The sequence below is a fragment of the Haemaphysalis longicornis genome, unplaced genomic scaffold, assembly GCF_048455015.1.
Source record: "Haemaphysalis longicornis isolate Haplotype H1 unplaced genomic scaffold, Haemaphysalis longicornis Haplotype H1 scaffold_1, whole genome shotgun sequence".
In the NCBI taxonomy this organism is placed as follows: Eukaryota; Metazoa; Arthropoda; class Arachnida; order Ixodida; family Ixodidae; genus Haemaphysalis; species Haemaphysalis longicornis.
This window is the reverse complement of record NW_027526203.1, coordinates 211,548,139-211,565,819: the sequence shown is the minus strand read 5'-3', so window position 1 is coordinate 211,565,819 and position 17,681 is coordinate 211,548,139. Positions and strand designations below refer to the sequence as shown.

The 17,681-nt window shown below is 48.4% G+C and overlaps 1 protein-coding gene across 1 annotated transcript in view; it reads left to right on the top strand.

Annotated features, from left to right (window-relative positions):
* Positions 1–17,681, top strand: part of LOC144141451 (glycosyltransferase 25 family member-like) — a 263,290-nt gene that overhangs the window by 97,286 nt on the left and 148,323 nt on the right. Inside the window, exon 3 of the mRNA XM_077673010.1 lies at positions 6,727–6,784. Coding sequence (XP_077529136.1) covers positions 6,727–6,784 — 58 coding nt within the window. The remainder of the gene's footprint in view (positions 1–6,726; positions 6,785–17,681) is intronic.

Here is a 17,681-nt window from a genome sequence, read left to right as displayed (position 1 = left end):
CACCGATGTGTATGGAAACACAAAGTTCCTAAGTGAACATGGTATCGACACGGGGGCCTTCCTAGAAGGCATGACATTCTACTTGCGGTCAACTTTCGTGATGCACGACAACGAGCTCTACCTGCAGCGGGAAGGAGTGTGCATAGGTTCCTCTATAGCACCTGTGCTCAGTGACCTTCTACTTGCTGTCTAGGACCGCCGGTTGTAGTCCGTTCTTCCTGAGCTGCCGTAGTGAAGACATTTCATTATGTGGACAGCGTCCTGGTGCCCTTCAAGGGATGTGCAGATTCTATAATCCTCCAAGAAGACAGGATTCTGGAGGCCGTCTGGTCGGTTCTAACGACGTTCACCGTAACCAACGAGAGGGCAAAGGACAAGTTAAGTTTCTTGGACGTTCAATTGACTTTCTGGAGTAACGTGTGTTGGGAATACGCTCCACGGTCACAAAAAGGTCCCCCGAACTTCAAGTCGACCCACTCAAAGGTTGTGAGACGAGGTATATAGTTCTTGCCGCCATACAGAATGTGGTGTCCAGTTCCTGTCGTCACACGAGAGCCTGGATTTCCAAGTCAACAGGCTCAGATCGGCAGGGTATCCGGCTCCATTGCCGCGCAGCTCCGCAGGATCGGTGCTGAGAAGACTAAGTTCGGACAAGGCAACAAGGTCGGAGTAGGACGCCAGTCTTAACGTCATCCTCTACGTCAACGTCATCCCCTACGTGCACGGCATTTCGCTCGCCCTCAAGAAGATAGTAGACAAGGCAGGTGTGAGGACGGGTTTTTCCTCGCCAAACAAATTGACCACTCTGTGTGCCATGGTTAACTATCAAAACTGGCTTAAAACCACTTGCGGGAAGAATCACGCAAAACAATACGTGCGATGTGTGGATTTCGTAGTATACGGAATCCCACTTGCGTGCAAGTGTGTAGGCCAGACGGGAAGGTGCGTGAATGCACGCCTTAGAGGTCATGCTTACTCCATATGCACAAGAACTGGAAGCAATCTTGCCACACACTGCGCTAAGTGCAACTGCTATCCTACGCTTAACGAAACACGGATCTTGAAAGCGATACCGAGAAGCTCGCTCCCGCGAAATCTACAAGGCATCAGCCATTGGCATTGGGAGGATGATTGCGTGAGTTCGCCTCGGGTGGCACACCTTCAGCGGTAGATAGGCCTCCTGCGCGGCCCAGGGGGCGCTGCGAAACCTGCTTCCAGGCAGTACTTCCGGGTAGTACAAAGCTGAGCGGGTCCCAAAAGATCCCGTGTTGACAGAAGCAAAATGAGCTCGATGTTCCCGATTGTTTAGCGACATGGTCACCAGCCCAGCCTGGCGAGTCCGGTCTCTTCCGGCGATCATCTTGGCATTAGGGGGAAAAGCTTTGCAGCGCTAAATACGTTTACAGCGCCGACGAAAGTGCCGGGACGGTGACGGCGCTCTGCCACTCGCAGGTTCACCGATCGGTGGCCGCATGAAGTGAAATTTGAAGTGAAACTTCTAGTTTAAACTAATACTCTAGGTGACAAGGACTTTTCAACAACAGCTGATCAAAAAATAAGAGGGACGCAATCGGCGATGATCAGTCCGGCGGGCCGCTGGCTCGCCTGCTCCGGTGCGCCGCTCTTTTGCGTACCTGCGCACTATGCGTACACTTTCATTAAACAGTGCTCGCTTACGTCGCCGTTGCGAATACATGGTGCAGCGTTAGCTTGCCGTTTTGTTGCGTGTCTCAGTGACAAAATGCAGCGAGCGTCAGAAGCGTGAAATCTGTTTTGCGATTCCGAAATTAGTGGCCGTAAAACAGGGTGGTCGGGCGAACTGAGAGCCGCTCGCTTTCCTTGTTTGCTCTCACTTTACTTAATTACGCCCTTGCATAATATATTCCCAGTTCGCGCTTAATAGGCAAGAATGAGGGTCAGCAACGTTTTGAATTGTAGGGCCGAGTTGCATGCAGCCGACACGGCGGAGGGCTGGACGGCAAATAGGGTGGGAGGGGGAGGGGGGCTTTGAACGCAAAAAAAAGAAATAGTGAATTGCCAATAATATTTGACAATAATCTGGCGAAGTGTGAAGATGGGGGACAATTCAACTGGAAGCGACCAATTCTCTGTTCTTGTCTCGCTGCCTAACTCCATTTGAGGACAAAACTGGGGTGTCGGCGTTCAGATTGTTAGCGACGACCCCTGGACTAGAAGATAACCAACAAAGTCAGTGATGATCGTATGTAAATATGCTGGGCCACGCGCCGTGTATGTGGCTGTTATGTTATGCAAATATAGAAGTACACATCTTTGAAGGCAGCGGGCGTGCGATTTGGTGCTTGTTTTGCGTCATTTAATAGCGCTTAATTTGTTTATTTGACGCTATTGCCTCACCTACTCGCTAGTATACATGTACCCTGCCGTTCGTAAATTGTGCGGCGTAAAAGGTTACGCAAGAATCATTTAGTTTGCGAAAATACAAAAAAAATTCCCCGCATTTCCCCGAGGGGAAGAATGTGAAAGTGCGAATGCACGAGTTGAATTTGCGCGGTTCGGTAATGTTCGCGAAAGAGAGATCACACACACACACACACACACACACACAACTACAAAGAAAGAAAGATGCATTTATTCACAGACACCTATTTGTGTTGTCGTTGTACTTAATTGCTAGAGCGGATCTCAGCTTTGAAATTTCGTGTCAGTACTCCTTTAAGCGGGGTGCATTAGCCCTTCTCACGCCCGATTCCTGGCCAATCCTCCACGTGGGTATGTGCCATGCACAGACACCTATTTGTGTTGTCGTTGTACTAGATTGCTAGAGCGGATCTCAGCTTTGAAATTTCGTGTCAGTACTCCTTTAAGCGGGTGCATTAGCCCTTCTCACGCCCGGTTCCTGGCCAATCCCCCACGTGGGTATGTGCCATGTCAGCGGCCAGGCAGCGCGCGCCCATCTCCCCCCGTTGCCAAGGAAGACGAGGAGATTCCTGGCCAATCCCCCACGTGGGTATGTGCCATGTCAGCGGCCAGGCAGCGCGCGCCCATCTTCCCCCGTTGCCAAGGAAGACGAGGAGCGCGCGCACCCGCAGCTGTTGCTATGCGGACGGCGGCGGAATGCGGACGGCGGCGGACGCTTCAGGCTCGCTTAAGAAGTGCATTCGCACTTTAAAAAAAATTTCCACTCGTTTTCAAGGCGGTACCAGGCCAGTAGTGTCAGCTGAGTCGGCTGCGCAATTCTTGCGTTCGCTTGCATGCTCCCGCTGAAGCAACCTTTTGCAGTTACCAGCAACGTTCCGTGTTTATGCTACTCGTGAACTTTCCTTTGTCGCCCGCGCGCAAGAAGAAAGAACGGTAATGGTCGTCAGTAAGTGAGAACACCCGACCTGGCGATACTGTCCCACGCCGCGACGACCGCTACAGCTCGCTCAAAAGAAAGCCGATAAATCGGCTTGTTTTAGCGGATATTATTTTGTTTAGCCTCTGCAAGTACTTTAAGGGCCATTTCATACAGTATGCAGTCATTTAAAAGCGCCACAAAGTGATCAAACTAAGTACAACCAACTTTCACTCTGGCTTGTAATTAAAAACACATGGAGGGCGGCGAGGGTCGTCTGCTTTTGTACTACCCAGAGGCGCCGGCCACTAGGGGCGCTGCATGTCGCCAAAACTCCAGCGCAGGAGGCCTATAGCCTATCTTGGCACCTAAAGAGAACGAATGACTATTTTAATATAACTGCGTTCTTTTCACGTAGTTTATGGTTTTAGCGTTTCCTTTCCTCCTCGCACCGTTGGGAGATTATGCACGTGCGTGTTGTTACATTAGGGAAAGCGTCCCAGCACCGGGCTCTGTCGCCTCCCTCATGCGTGTGGTAGCGTGGTGGGAAGCGGCCAGCAAATCTTCCTTCCTTGGAGATGACGATCTTCCTTATCTTCTTTGGAGATGACGACCAGAAGCCGAGGAAAACTTAATGGTTTGCTGCATGGCGAGAGACGAGCCCAAGAAATACAGGAACAATACACTTACGGTGAGGACTCGAGCAGAGTGACAGCATTGATTGGCTGCTCCAAAACGAAGACACTTCTGTGCTTGGGGCCCCGTAGTTATAACCAAAGGGCTAACGGTCAAGCAAGTTCTCCCCCTGCTTTTTTCACACGTCGCGAACATAGTACAAACCACACAACGCTCTTTCCAGAGTTCGTGAGGGGTCGGCAGTAGCAATACCTCCTAGACTAAAGGGTGTTGGTAGTAGCGGCGCACGCTGAGTCTGAGAGAGGGGGGAGAGGAGGTCTCCTCTGCGGCGTCCGCGTCCTTCGGACAAGTCTCAACTCGCCGCATCTGCCGCCGCCGAAGTTCGAATCTCGCGACAGCGAGGCGCCCTTGCGCCGGCCGTTTTGAGGCATGTTGTGATCTGTTGGCTGTCGCTGCAAGCTTGAGTCACCGACGAGGAGAGGCGCCCACGCGGAAGGTGCACGTAGTGGTAGGCTCTGCCACAAAGCACAAGAGCGCTGCACGCAGCTTGCAGCACAGCGATGCGCTGAATCGTAATAGTGTCTATATGTAGTCTCTTCCAATAAAATTTTTCTTAGTTGTTCGTCTGCGCTTGTCGTCGTCTGTCTACTGCGTCCCAGCTTTTTGCGCTGTTTTTTCTAGTGATGAGTACTCAACCAGCCCAAAGTCAAGCCTTAGTGCTGAAACTCGGTGCCGAAACACTTCATGTGGAATGGGGTAATATGATGATTTAAGTTACATTACCTGGTATTTATACATAGCGATTGCAACTGCTAAGAATTCTATCATAAAATTTGGGCGTAATCAGGCATTCTTAATGAAAAACTCCAATCTAGGGATACCGAAAAATTCCAATCCCGTTAATCATTCGACTTCTTTTCTTTCCTCCCCCCCCCCCTCTTTTTACATGGAGTAACATGTCCGACGGATCACAAGATCAAAAGTCACCAATTGTGTACAAGTCGTGGGTAGTGAGCGAGTCGCTTTTTTTTTTGTTTTGAATTTATTGCATGTTAAAGCAAATGATATTTACAAGGGCTGTGTACAAAATTGTACTCTTAGGAGGCGTCGCAAGTCGCCTGGATGGAGTTTAGAGGAGTTCAAACGACCGCGCATACTGAAATCCACTTCTCCGCATTACTTCATTGCGTACCCAGGCACCCCTCCCAACCCCGCGGGCACGCACGCACGCAAACACGCCTTTTTATCAACGCCGTGCAATAAGAGCGTATTTATAGGTAAAGGAAAAACGATACAGGCAGCTATTTATTCAAATAAGGAGGTAAAATAGAGTATATGAAACGGCGTTGCTGCACAGTTTAAATTATTTTCGAAGGTGGCAGTCGGCAACAATTTCGCCAAAATGGGATGCCACCTACTACAAGCATGGGAGAAAGTACAGCACCGATTCCCTCCGTTTTTTTTTTTTTTATTGCTCCTTTCGAAAAGAAATGTTGTTGTAGTCATTTAGGCGCGCTAATTGCCTCGAGGTTAAATTTGTCAAATCTGTAGGATGACAGCGTTATACTAAGCATCGGCTACTGCGTGCGATATAACGAAATGTGCGTGTCCCGCATTTATGAAAGAAAAAATACAAAACAAATATTTTGAAAACGCTCTATAAACCTTTTCATTCGTTAATCTTTCACAAGATCAGGACATGTCCTGGGCTGTGTTGCGCATGCGCAGTTACATATTCCTGTCGACTGCGCCAATTATAAGGCCGCTAGCACAGCCCACTGATAAAATGGCAGCTTACAGGACGTAGAAGTTGAAAAGGTCTATATGAATCTCTTAACCGATTAAAAACTTCAAATACAGCATGCTTCCGTGATATAAGCCCCTGAATCGTAATGCCGTGAATGCTGCATGATAACACCAATAACATGATACTTAAATGTATATATCACCACACGTGATGTGGATACTTGTTCCTGGTGAGTAAACATTAGCAAGATCGCCGTCTGACCGGAAGTGAATTGGGCTCAAACAAGAGGGGAAGAAATATTTGTTCCGGATAAGCCACTGCGCGTTCCGCCCCCGCGCAAGCTAGCGCCGCATTTTTATGTCCAGCCTAGCTCGGCCAACTGCACAAGTTTTCTGCGCCAGGAACGAGAAACGTTGACAGCCGGCGCACGATGAATGCCAATGTTTCATACGACCATCGTAGGATCCCTCCAACTTTGGACTTCACAACCAATATCGGATTAGAATTTTCTCATGAACGAACCACCAACATAAAGCAAAAGACTTATCGCGCAAAATAAGAGGCAAAATGTCGTCCTCGTGCCGGAATTTGGCGCAAAACGCGAGAGATATTTCGTATGTAAGTCCGGTTTCTAAATCTCCATGCATATTAATGCGCAAGGACTCCGGAAACGTCTTTTTTTTTTTCTGCCGTGTGCGTCATTTTTTTTTTTATTCATTCTTGTCGTGTTTGCCGTTTTAAAGGAAACGCATTTTTTCTTTGTGGATTTACATATTTATGGTACCTTTTCCTTACACCAGATCTTCCTTCCCATTTCTGTTTCGTCGTCCACAACTAACCCCCCCTCCCTATCCCGCCTCTGTTTTTTTATGATCGCCGATGGTTCCAATTTCACCTAAGCGAATGGTCGGTCCACGTTGTATAAGGTGCTTACGGGGTCAATTCCATTATTGTGCTGCATGTGGTTGAATGCTGCCATACGGTTGGAGCTGCCCGTGTTTCATGTCGATATGTGTGTTTTTCGCAGACCCATCACGGCCGGTGAAATCGGATGCTTCATGAGCCACTACAACATCTGGAAAGACGTGAGCTTTGTTTGTCTCCTTCCTTTCCGCGCTCGCATCAAAGTTCTTTTTCATTCCGCACATCAACGGGACCTCCACCAAAAAAGTCCTTTGTTGTTATAATTAAAAAAAAAACTCTGGCATACCCCTTTTAATACGGGAAAGCCGAAGTTAAACTAAAGTTCAATTTTTTTACTTGTGTCGAATGAGGTGGATGCGCTGCATGCGCAAGTTCTTTAGCCGAATAATAGTTAAAAAAGGTAGCTTAGTGATCTCTGCGAAGCAGTAAAGGTGTTTGGTGCCAGTGAGCGTTTTATAAAATCTACGACATCATGGAAAGGACCCCACAAAATAGCAGCATTTCTCTTATGGAGAAAAAAAAATCACTGATTGTAAGCACATGTAAAATAATTCCTTCCGTATGAACGTGATCACTCTCTTTTGCGGGCCATAAAACAGGCTGACTGGACGTTTTGGCGGCATCTACGGCACGACATTCTGGCTTGGTTGATCAATCGCGATTGAGTCGATCCGGGGCGCTGCTACAGGGCAGTTTCAATCGCGACCGAGCTCGATCCCGCTCGAACTCAATCCTGGTTTCTCAAGCGCGATCGAGGCTTCCAGGCGCGATCGAACGAAAGCGGCGATACTGTCGTCCACGCTCAGTAATGGCACAGAAGGTGACAACTTCAACTAATGCCACAAATTGTGTCAAATAACTTACCAGATGCCTGCCGCAAGTACATTGTTAGCGCCACCTAGCGTACACGAGTGCAACCGGTGCAACTTCTCGACCGCGATTGAAACGGGCCGTGTAGCAGCGGCAGTGCGTCGAGCGCGCTTGAAAACTCGATCGCGATTCACTTCAATCGCGATTGAAAGTGCCCGTGTGACAGGGGTATAAAATCTGGAAAATTTCTTGTTACGTATAAATCAAAGCAGCGGACATGCATGGTGCCTATTATGGAGTTTATTGCTTTGCTCCGTTTTAATTTCGACGTCGTTGCGTGCATATCCTGTGACCGCTGCAGAAAGCTGTAGAGGAACCTGTGAAAGGGACGCACTACACCTCCCAAGTACAGTGTACTGGAAGATATACACTGTATCCCAAGTGTCTATTCAAATCCGCGCGCCCTCAGCACGTTCGAGGGGTTGTTGAAGTGCCCTTGCGGCGGAATAGTTTTTTGGTTAAATAGGTGGCTCTGCTGCTCTGCGCATAGAGTTTCTTACAATATATACTTACTAAGAAACTCTATGGCTCTGCGTACTTACTCGCTACGAGTCGCTAGTCTTTTTCAGTTTCGGAACTGCGCCTTCCAAAGCGGGCGCGACTATAGGCGCTGAGGGGGCGCTCCGGTCGCGAGTTGTGCTATGTCGGCGGCTGCGGCGGCAGCGTTGACGGCATAGAGTCAATAGAGTTTCATACTAACATATAGTATGAAACTCTATGGTTGACGGCGTGCGCGGCAGGTCCGATGGGTCCGCTGGGCTCAAAGTTGCGGCCGCGGTGTTGTTGTGTGTACTGTCTGCCCTACAAGTTTCTTCTTTCCGCTTGCGTTTGTCTTCACCCTCGTGCGAGAAACTTGCCTTTTCAGTGCATTCGGTTTGGGATGCTATTGAACAGTGCGGCCGCGGGTGAAAAGATTTCGTGACTCCGTCGAACATGCTGTATTTTCTTTCATGTGCTGGGCTTGGTGCAATGCCGACTTGCTTAACTCGCAGTCGGCTGTGCGGTATTTTCCGGCCCACTTTAGCACTGATGCTTGTGAGGAGGCTGGGCACATATGCATCGTGCATGAGGCACATGTTTATTCTTTACAAAATGTACCACTGTGAGGTAAAGGACGGAATGTAGCCTCATGCTAAAAAAAACTACTATTAAAACAAAACAGACTGATGAACAAAAACAAAAATTCTTAATGCTAACACAATATAACTAGAAAACACAATTTAAATCTCAATACAAAACTTCCTAACTTATCCAGGATTTTGGGTTAGCTTTACCCGCGGAACAATTTTATTTAGGCTGTGGCTAGCGTTCCGTCCAGACGGAACGGAGCGCTGTGGGTTATCCTTCAGTCCAGACGGAATACAACTGAGAGTTTAGCGTTCCGTCCAGACGGAGCCGGCGTGAAATTTGTACAGTTCCGTCCAGACGAAAGCAAAACCGGTTGATTAGACGCTGTTCTCAGTCTTCGGATAGTGCATGGTGGAACCATTTGTGGGAAATTTTATGGTTGCGGTGAGCCACTCGTCTGGGTTTTCAGCTGGGTGTTGCCTGTTAATTAGGAAGTCATTAGAAGTAGTGATGCAAAACGTTGTCAGCTGTAAGGATGGTAGGTTTGTTTTGTGTGATTTCATTTATGCTGACATTGAGTTTAGAGTCGTGTGTTTATATGCGCCGACAAAACCTGCTGAGCGATACACGTTTTTTTAAAGTATAGTGAACTACCTAGAAACCGAGAGAGTGTTAATAATAGTAGGAGACTTTAATTGCGTGTGCGAGCGTAAAGATCGCTCAAATCAGAACGCAGCTGTAGATCGCAGCGCGAAACTGCTTGCCAAAATCGTGGCAGACAGTTGTCTGGAAGATGTGGCGTTGGTAGGGGAAGAAGCGAAAACAGTACATTATACACACTTTCAGGGCGCGAGTCATGCGCGTTTAGACCGCATTTATGTCTCCGCTGAGTTGGTGCCTAGTTGTCAAGAATATAAAGTTCAAGAAGTGTCGTTCAGCGACCATTGTTTGGTAGCAGTATCCCTAGGGGAGAAAACCAAGCGTAGTCATAAGTTTAATTGGTCCTTGTGGAAAATCAACGTGAAGCTCCTTGAAGATAAAGAGTTTGTTGGTAGTGTCAAAAATTGTTGTGATAAAGAGTACGGAAAAAATTGTAATAGTAAAAGCGAAGCATGGGAGTGCTTTAAACAAAAAGTAAAACTCATGGCCATAGAAAGATCTAGCATGATAAGAAGAAGTGATACACAGGAGGAAACACTCTTACGCCGTAACCTAAAATGTTTAATTGAAGAAGAAACAAAGCGGCCGGGAATATTTATGGAGGATATAAACAAAACAAAACAGGAGCTCGAAAGGATAGATTTAGAAAAATACAAGGGAGCTGCAGTGAGAGCACGAGCGGAAAAATATCTAGCGGGTGAGCAGCCAACGAAGCGGGCCATAGCCGACGAAAAGCGTCATGCACGAAAACAAGATATTAGCGAAATCGAATGGGCAGGCGTTTTAACCAGGGACGAAGCAGGGATAGCGCAAGCTTTCACCCAATATTACCAGGAACTTTTTGCACTGAAGAATCCGACCGAAAACGGGTTTGAAACAGAGTTTTTAAATGTACTGCCGCAACTTGATAGCGAAAGTACTGAAATTATGGAAAGGGAGATCACCCGGAGCGAAATCGAAGACGCTATCGACAACTTGAACTCGGGTAAATCACCGGGACCTGATGGGATCAGTTCAGCGTTTTATAAGAAGTTTAAAGTAGAAATCGCGGGTCTCCTTCATGGGGTGATTACGGAATCTTTTGAGCTTGGCCGACTGCCTCCTTCCTTTTCCAAAGCTCACACGGTTTTGATTCCGAAGGGGGAGACACCTGAAATATTAATAAAAGTTACAGGGTACAGAGTACTACAGACCAATAACGCTAACCAACACAGATTATAAAATACTCATGAAAATCTTGGCCAGAAGATTACAAAGTGTTGTAACAGAGATAATAGGCCCGCATCAAACATGCGGAATTAAGGGCAGAACAATCTTTTCAAACATTCATGTGGCTCGAAGTATCCTCGAGTACTGCGATGCAGACCATCGCACTGTAGCTATGGTACAGGTAGACCTTGAAAAAGCTTTTGACCGCGTGTGTCATAGCGTTCTCTTTTCTATTCTGGAACATGTTAGGATCTGTTGTCACCAAAGGTATAAGGATGGCGTACAATAACTGTACCACCAACATCATAGTTAACAAGAAACTTACAGAACAGATAAGTGTTTACTCCTCCGTGAGGCAGGGATGTCCTTTGAGTCCCCTGCCATTCGCTCTCTACCTAGAGCCATTGTGTGCCAGGGTAATTGCCAGTGGCAGTATCCGAGGCTTTTGCGTGCAAGCATGCGAGATATCGTACGCGGACGATGTGGCATTCTTTTGCGCGGATAAAGAAAGCGTCAGCAACACTCTGTCTCTGACACAGAGATTTTGCGAGGTCACAGGTAGCAAGGTCAATTTGAGCAAATGTGTAGGTTTGTGGCACGGCGAATGGGATGAAACACCGTCGGTTTATGGGGGTATGCAGTGGTTCACCACGCCATCCAAGTATTTGGGCGTGCCTTTAGATCGTTATAAAGAAAACACGGCGTACTGGGGGGAGAGGGTTCAGCAGGTGCGTGCGAGCACGTTACCGTGGGGAGGTAGGCAGTTGTCCATTTTTGCGCGGGCAACCGTGTGTAACACGTTTTTAGTAGCCAGACTCTGGTACGTTATGCAGGTGTTGTCATGTGCCAGAGTCCATGTACAGAAGTTCCATCGCGTATTTGCAGTGTTTGTCTGGCAGTCTTCATTTGAGCGGACGAGCCCTAGTAATTTGTTTAGAAGAGTTGGGGATGGGGGTCTGGGGCTTACACACCTGTTTGTCAAGCAGGTAGTGTCCAGATTTTTGTATTTAAGGGACCAGTCAGACCCTTTTGTTCGTACATGCTCACAAATCCTGTTGGCCTCGGCACTACCGGATTATGTTGTGTCAACCGTAGATTACATATCGTACAGAGGGGGCGGGTACCTGCGTGAAGTGGTGTCAGCCTTTCGTTTCCTGTCGGTGCGTTTTTCACTAGAGTATCTTTCCACTGTAACCCGTAGAAGACTATCTAGAGATTTAGTGGAAACCCTGTTTCCAGAACCATTGTATCGCTCCATGTATAAGAGTAGCCACGGCACTGACGTGCTAAGGAGAGTCAAGAAAATGGCTGTTCCGGACGGGATTAAGTCTTTCTTTTTCAACTTGCATACGAGCACTCTCCCTGTCATGACATGGCAGGAAAAGAGAGGATTTTATCTGCCCTGGGGAGCTGACTGCTATCTGTGCAAGAAACCGGAGACCATAGAACATGTTTTTCTAGACTGCTGTGATGCAGTTTTCTTCTGGGATGTCCTGCAGAGAACAATTAAGAAAGATCTACCCTTGACTGCTCAAGGCATCCGCTATCTCGAGTTGCAACCAGATGTAATCCCGTACGACCTCATTTTTCTTCTAGGGTTGCACGCAATATGGCAAAGCAGGGTAGCGGTACGGCATAACGATGTAAATGCCCGATCCGTTCATGGTTATTTTATTGAAAACGTGTGCAAGGTCCGTGAAGTTTTAAAAATGTGTTTTGACGATGATGTTCTGGATTTATTTCACAAATTGATTGAAATGAGAGTGCATTGGCATGTAAATATCATTTAAAGTTGCCGTGAAGTGAAGTGATTGTTTGTTACACTGAGAATATGATGTTTTAAAGTGCTTTTGTTGAATTTTGGAATAAAGAAAAAAAAAAGGTGTAGAGGTTGCGCCTCAAATAATTGCGCTAATGTACCGGGTTCGATTCTCCACGGTCTCGATTGTTTTTTTTTTTCTTTGTTTTTTTTGCGTGGTTGTGCCAACGTTTTGTAACAGCTAACTTCTCGCCCACTTTACAATTGACGTGGTGAGAGCAGTCGGTCTTGATTTTGCACTCAACCGGCCGCTCCGCTACCGCTCACTAGAGCCAAGGCCGACGTATCCATCGCCAGAGTTCCGATCATTTGTAGTTCGTAATAGTGATTACTAAGTAACGGTTATTCTGGCTAGTCAATGAGCGGAAGCGGTTCGTTCGGCTGGGTAAATGTCAAGAAAGACTGCTCTCGCTGCTTGCTGTGGGCGTGGTCGAGGTAGCGGCTTGGAGTCGGATCCGTTTGACGGAGTACCGCATGGAGTGTTTTCTGCTCGCGAAAACGCGCCGCGCATGCCACAGGCACGCTGCCGCTGCCGCGGCGTAACCACCCGCACGCTGCGCGCGCCGCGGCCGGCGGCGGCAACATGGCGGCGGCTTCGGCAGCGCAGTGGTGTCGGGAGCTCGAGCTACCGCTTCTAAGCGCTCTCTCTAAAATGCCGCTCAAGGCACGCACCAAGTTTCTTGTGCGGTAAAGGAGCTTATAATGTGGGTGAAAACGGTGCTATAAAACATCATCCGCGTCGCTAGTGAAAGCGCCCATTCAATATCTGCTGGGGTGGTAAGCCTAAACATCCCCGGCGGAGCCAGCCGGCTGTCTCCAGCGCTTCGAAACCGCCGGCATGAGGCGCGCGCCTCCCCATTGACTTAAGGTCCCTGAAATTTTAGGGACCTTACATTGGCACAAATCGCCAGGCTCTACCTTGAAGCCGCCGGACTCACCAAGCGCCTGTAGACGGCAGACTGCTGCCCGCGCCTTTGCTGCTGCTGCTTCGCTTAGTTTTGCGTAGAGGCCCCACTATTTCCTTTTCTAGCTTACTTATCTCTCTTACCACCCTCTTTCTCCTCTCTTTCATCCCCCTCCCCCTCCCCCCCCCCCCCCCCCCCCGCACTGGGTTGTATGCAGGTGAGCCACCAGATGGGCTCAATAATATCCCCAGTGCACTTCCTTTCCTTTTTCCACCTGAATCACTCAGTAGTAGTAGTGTCCTCCCACTGCCGCGCGCGGCGCGCGTCAATTTCTAGACAAGGCAGATCGGGCAGATGCTGCCGCGGGCGCGGAATCGTCGACGCGGGCGTCGAAAAAACGCACGCGCAACGCCGACGCGCGCGAATCGTGTGAAAAAACGCTCCATGCGGTTCGGCCTTTTAGAGTTAGCCCGATCGCCTTTCTTGAGTTTTGTTGATTTATACCCAACTGGTCAAACCGCTTCGGCTCATTGAGTATCCAGAGTAACATTTGGTTAATAATGACTTTCAATAATTACAAATTATCGGCCGTTGCAAAACGGTGTTACAAAACGCTGGCACAACTACGCAAAAGAAAAAAAATCAAGTCCGGGGGGAATCAAACCCGGTACATTAGTGCAATTATCCGAGGCGCAACCTCTACACCAATTTTTTTTTTAGGCCACGGCTGCTTTTTTTTTCTTTATTGCCGGTCATTTATAAATAATCACTCACGGTACAGACAAGAAAAGGTACCAACAACGAAACCTGGTACAAAACATACTGGGCATAACGCGGCCAACCGTAACTCCGGCTTGGCCTTGTCCTTGTTTTCACAACTGCGTTTACTAACAGTCACACACAACACTAGACATTCAGTTTCTAGTTTATTTCTAGCTGGATTGAGATTTATTTTCAGGTAGCATATGTCAGTTCAGCTAGAAGAAAAAAAAAACCCGCAAGCTGGAAATGGTCGTCTCTAGCTAAACTAAGAATTTTTCTAAGTAGAAGTTGTCGATTCCAGCTAGAATCTAATAATCGAGTCAGAAATGAAGCCGGAAGATATGATGCCATTTTCACGGGGGATAGCTTCTCACCCTATAGAAAAGAGCGATTCCCCGTGCGGACGAAGTGATAAGCAAAACGCGCAAGGTATGTGGACTTCATTTTTTCGAAGAGAATATTGCGATCATTAACGTAAAGTCGTCGAGATCGGCCGGGCTTACTGGACTGAAGGAAGGTGCAGTTTCCGTTAACTTTCCTAACCTTCCCAGCAACTTGTTGAGGAAGCATACTCGGCGGCGGTCTTCGAAAAGAGAAAGGTAGCGTCTGCGCACGAGCTAGGCGATTACAAAAGGAGAGCACTTTCCCAAGGAGCGACAAGACGAGCTCTCTAAGGCGCCTGTTCCCCAGCAATGCACCGATTTTTCTCAGATAGTCGAGAACACTGCGGCAATACGGCTCCCAGCGAACGGATGAGCGCCGGCAAATTGTTTTTTACTAGGCCGGAAAGAAAGCAGGGGCCTACACAATCAGAGCGTTGTTGTGAGGGACGATATCACCTATGTTGTCTACGAAACGGGAAGCTGCTCCAACAGTCGTGTGAGGAAGTATCATTCGTGATGCAATAAATTTGGGCAATTGGCATGGCAAGAGAATTTGTGTGCACGCTTGACAGCCACTGCTACGCGAACGTTCATTTAAAACGCAGTCGTTCGTGATATATTTTAGCCAACGCTTCAAATCCCTGGGCGTACGTACACGACTCCTTGCATAATACCGTCCGTTTCAGAATCTCGAACTGCAGCGGCCGCAACAAAATGATGAGCAACGTCCGAGAACAGTTATTTCTTCTGCAGTACGCAGCAAGAAGCGGCGAGGACCGGAGATGCCGAGAGGAACGGTCCCCGCTAGCAGACGACTTTCGCTCTCCTAGCGCAACTCGCAACCGCAGCGCCGTGGTGGCGAGAGTCGCGGCCGGCCGTCTTCTCTCCATGGCCGCGGGCCGCGGCGGGGAGATACGGGAGTCTCTCTTCCTTTTCGCGCCGCTTTCGCTCGTCAACTTGCAGCTGTTGGCATATGTACCAACGTTTGAACTTTGGGCACTATTGTAGATGTGCTGCGCGCTGACCGAATAATCTGAGACCATCGATCTGTGAGTGAGAAAGCCGAGGGCCTCTGCTCGGCTTTCCCGTTTTTTCCCTCTCTTGTCGAATCCGGTAGGTCTGTTAGTGTACAAAGCGTTTGGTCGTGCACGTCCGTTCATCTAATGACATGCGCGAAATGTGCTGGTGCAAATATACATTTCTTCTATAGTTTTTTTTTTTCGTTTTTGCATGCTCAACATTCACGGTTCTCATTACTCGCGGCAATTGGCGTCAACACCACAAGGCGATCGAGTAACGTTGATCCAAAAGCGAGCGAAAGGGGGATGTTGAGTTAGAGAATATCACACAATCTTTGTTATCGTATCTGTTTATTTCTTTCAATCGCTTTTAGTAATATAGTTGAGCTCTCTCCTTCAATGCAATCTGTGTTGCGTTATCGCCTTCCCGGCCGCCACCACCGCCATGCTATCGTCTGCTGGTCTGCTGCTAGTTACAAAATTATGGCGTTATCCCCGAAAAAGACTGCCGCGGCCATCGCTTGTATGACACATAAGAGCCGCGAAGCGCTACGCCTGATAACCGCGGAGCGCACGACCGATTTTACACAGCCTTCGGTGGTGTGAGAGCAGTCCTGAAAATTTCGTCTGACGAACAACGATCCACGCCGTTAATGCAGTGCGAATGTATTCACTCTTTAAAACATTCCAGAAACGGTAATAGATGGCATCGCCACCGCCTTCGCATGGACGTTTTTTGTGCTTCACCAATGCGAGGGAGCAAACAGCCGGAAGACAACGCAAAGCCGACAGGTGCTTGTAGCATTGCGAAAGCTGAACGCACGCTCCTTTATCACTGGTTGAGGTTTTCTTCAGTGGAGGTGTAGCTGGTGCAGCGTGGTGGTTAGTAGGCGCAAAGGTAGCGCAAGGCGCAGGTACGTGTCGTCTCTGCTCAGTTGTCTCGCGTCTTAGAGTGGTATAAGGCGGACAACACTGCGCGAGCTAAGAGACAGCGCTTTTACTAGCGAACCCGACGACCGCAAGGCAGCTGAGCGACAGTTAGAGCAAGCTAGAAGAATCGTCCTTTCCGAGGAAAAATTGGGCGCCCCTGCGTCTCCATCCTCACCCTCTCCTAAACCACACATTGTTCCCTTCTTCCTCATCCAAGTCACCTCCCCCTGTATCTCTTACCTCCTGCCTTTACCGCACCTGACTCAACCATAGCTTTCTCATCTTCCTCTTTCCCTACAACCCTCTTACACCCCCCTTCCCCTCCTCTCCGATCATCTACTGTACCCTTCCTCTCCCTGATGTTTCTCTCTTCCCTGCCGCCTCATATGCACCGTTCCTATTCCAATCCTCCTATTCGCCTCAACTATTCCTCTTCACCCCTTCCCCTTCCCTATCTCCCTTTCTCCCTTTCCCATACATCTCCCTTTTCCTATAGCTTCTCCCTCCTCCATTTTCCTTCACTACTGCCCTCTCCTACATTTTCCACTTCCCAGTTAACACTCGTTTGGTCCCGCCTCACCATTCCTTTTTCCTCCTCAATCACGTACATAGCCATTCATTACTTTTGCACCTGCCTCCACCTCTCTTTCCTTCTCTCTCTATCCAACTATTCCTCCCCCTTCAGTCCTCTGCTGCACCCATTCACCCCTCTCCCTCCTCAAATGCCATCACCTCAAATTCCTCTCTGCCCTCCTCCTCCCTCTCACATTCTCCCACCCTAGTCGCACTTCTTCCCACTTACTTCATTCTCTTTAAAGTCATTCCCTCTAAACCCTCTTTGTGGTGGCTCAGTGGCAACGGCGTTGTACTGCTGAGCCCAAGGAGGTAGGTTCAATTCCCAGCCGTAGTGTCGGCTTTTCTTACGAAGGCGAAAAGCGAAAATGCCCTTGTTTTCGAGATTTTGGCGCGTGTTAAAGATTCCCAGGTGGTCAAAATTAATCTGGAGCCCTCTACTACGGCGTGTCTCGCCACCTGTGTAGCGTCGCCGCGTCAAAACCCCACAATCAATCAATCAGTCTACATCCTCTTCTTGCAGCACTCTTCTTCATCCTACTCTCCCCAGACCCTGACCCGAGCCTCCTCCACTCCACTTTTTTGTCCTCCCCTCTTTCTTTTACTCTCTCCATCCCGCTCTCATTCCATCCTTTTTCTCTTCTGATGCACCGCTATTCACCTTTTCCTCCTATAACCTCATTACCATTGCCAATTCTCCTTTCCCTCCCTGTCATTATCCCCCAATTTAATTGCACTCCTCCCTTCACTTTGACATTCCTTTCCAAGTCCTCCCCATCGCCTTCGTGCTGCACTCTTATGGTCCTCTTCTCCCTCTCCCACCTCTATTTTCCCCAACTCTCTATATGCGGTGAGATATT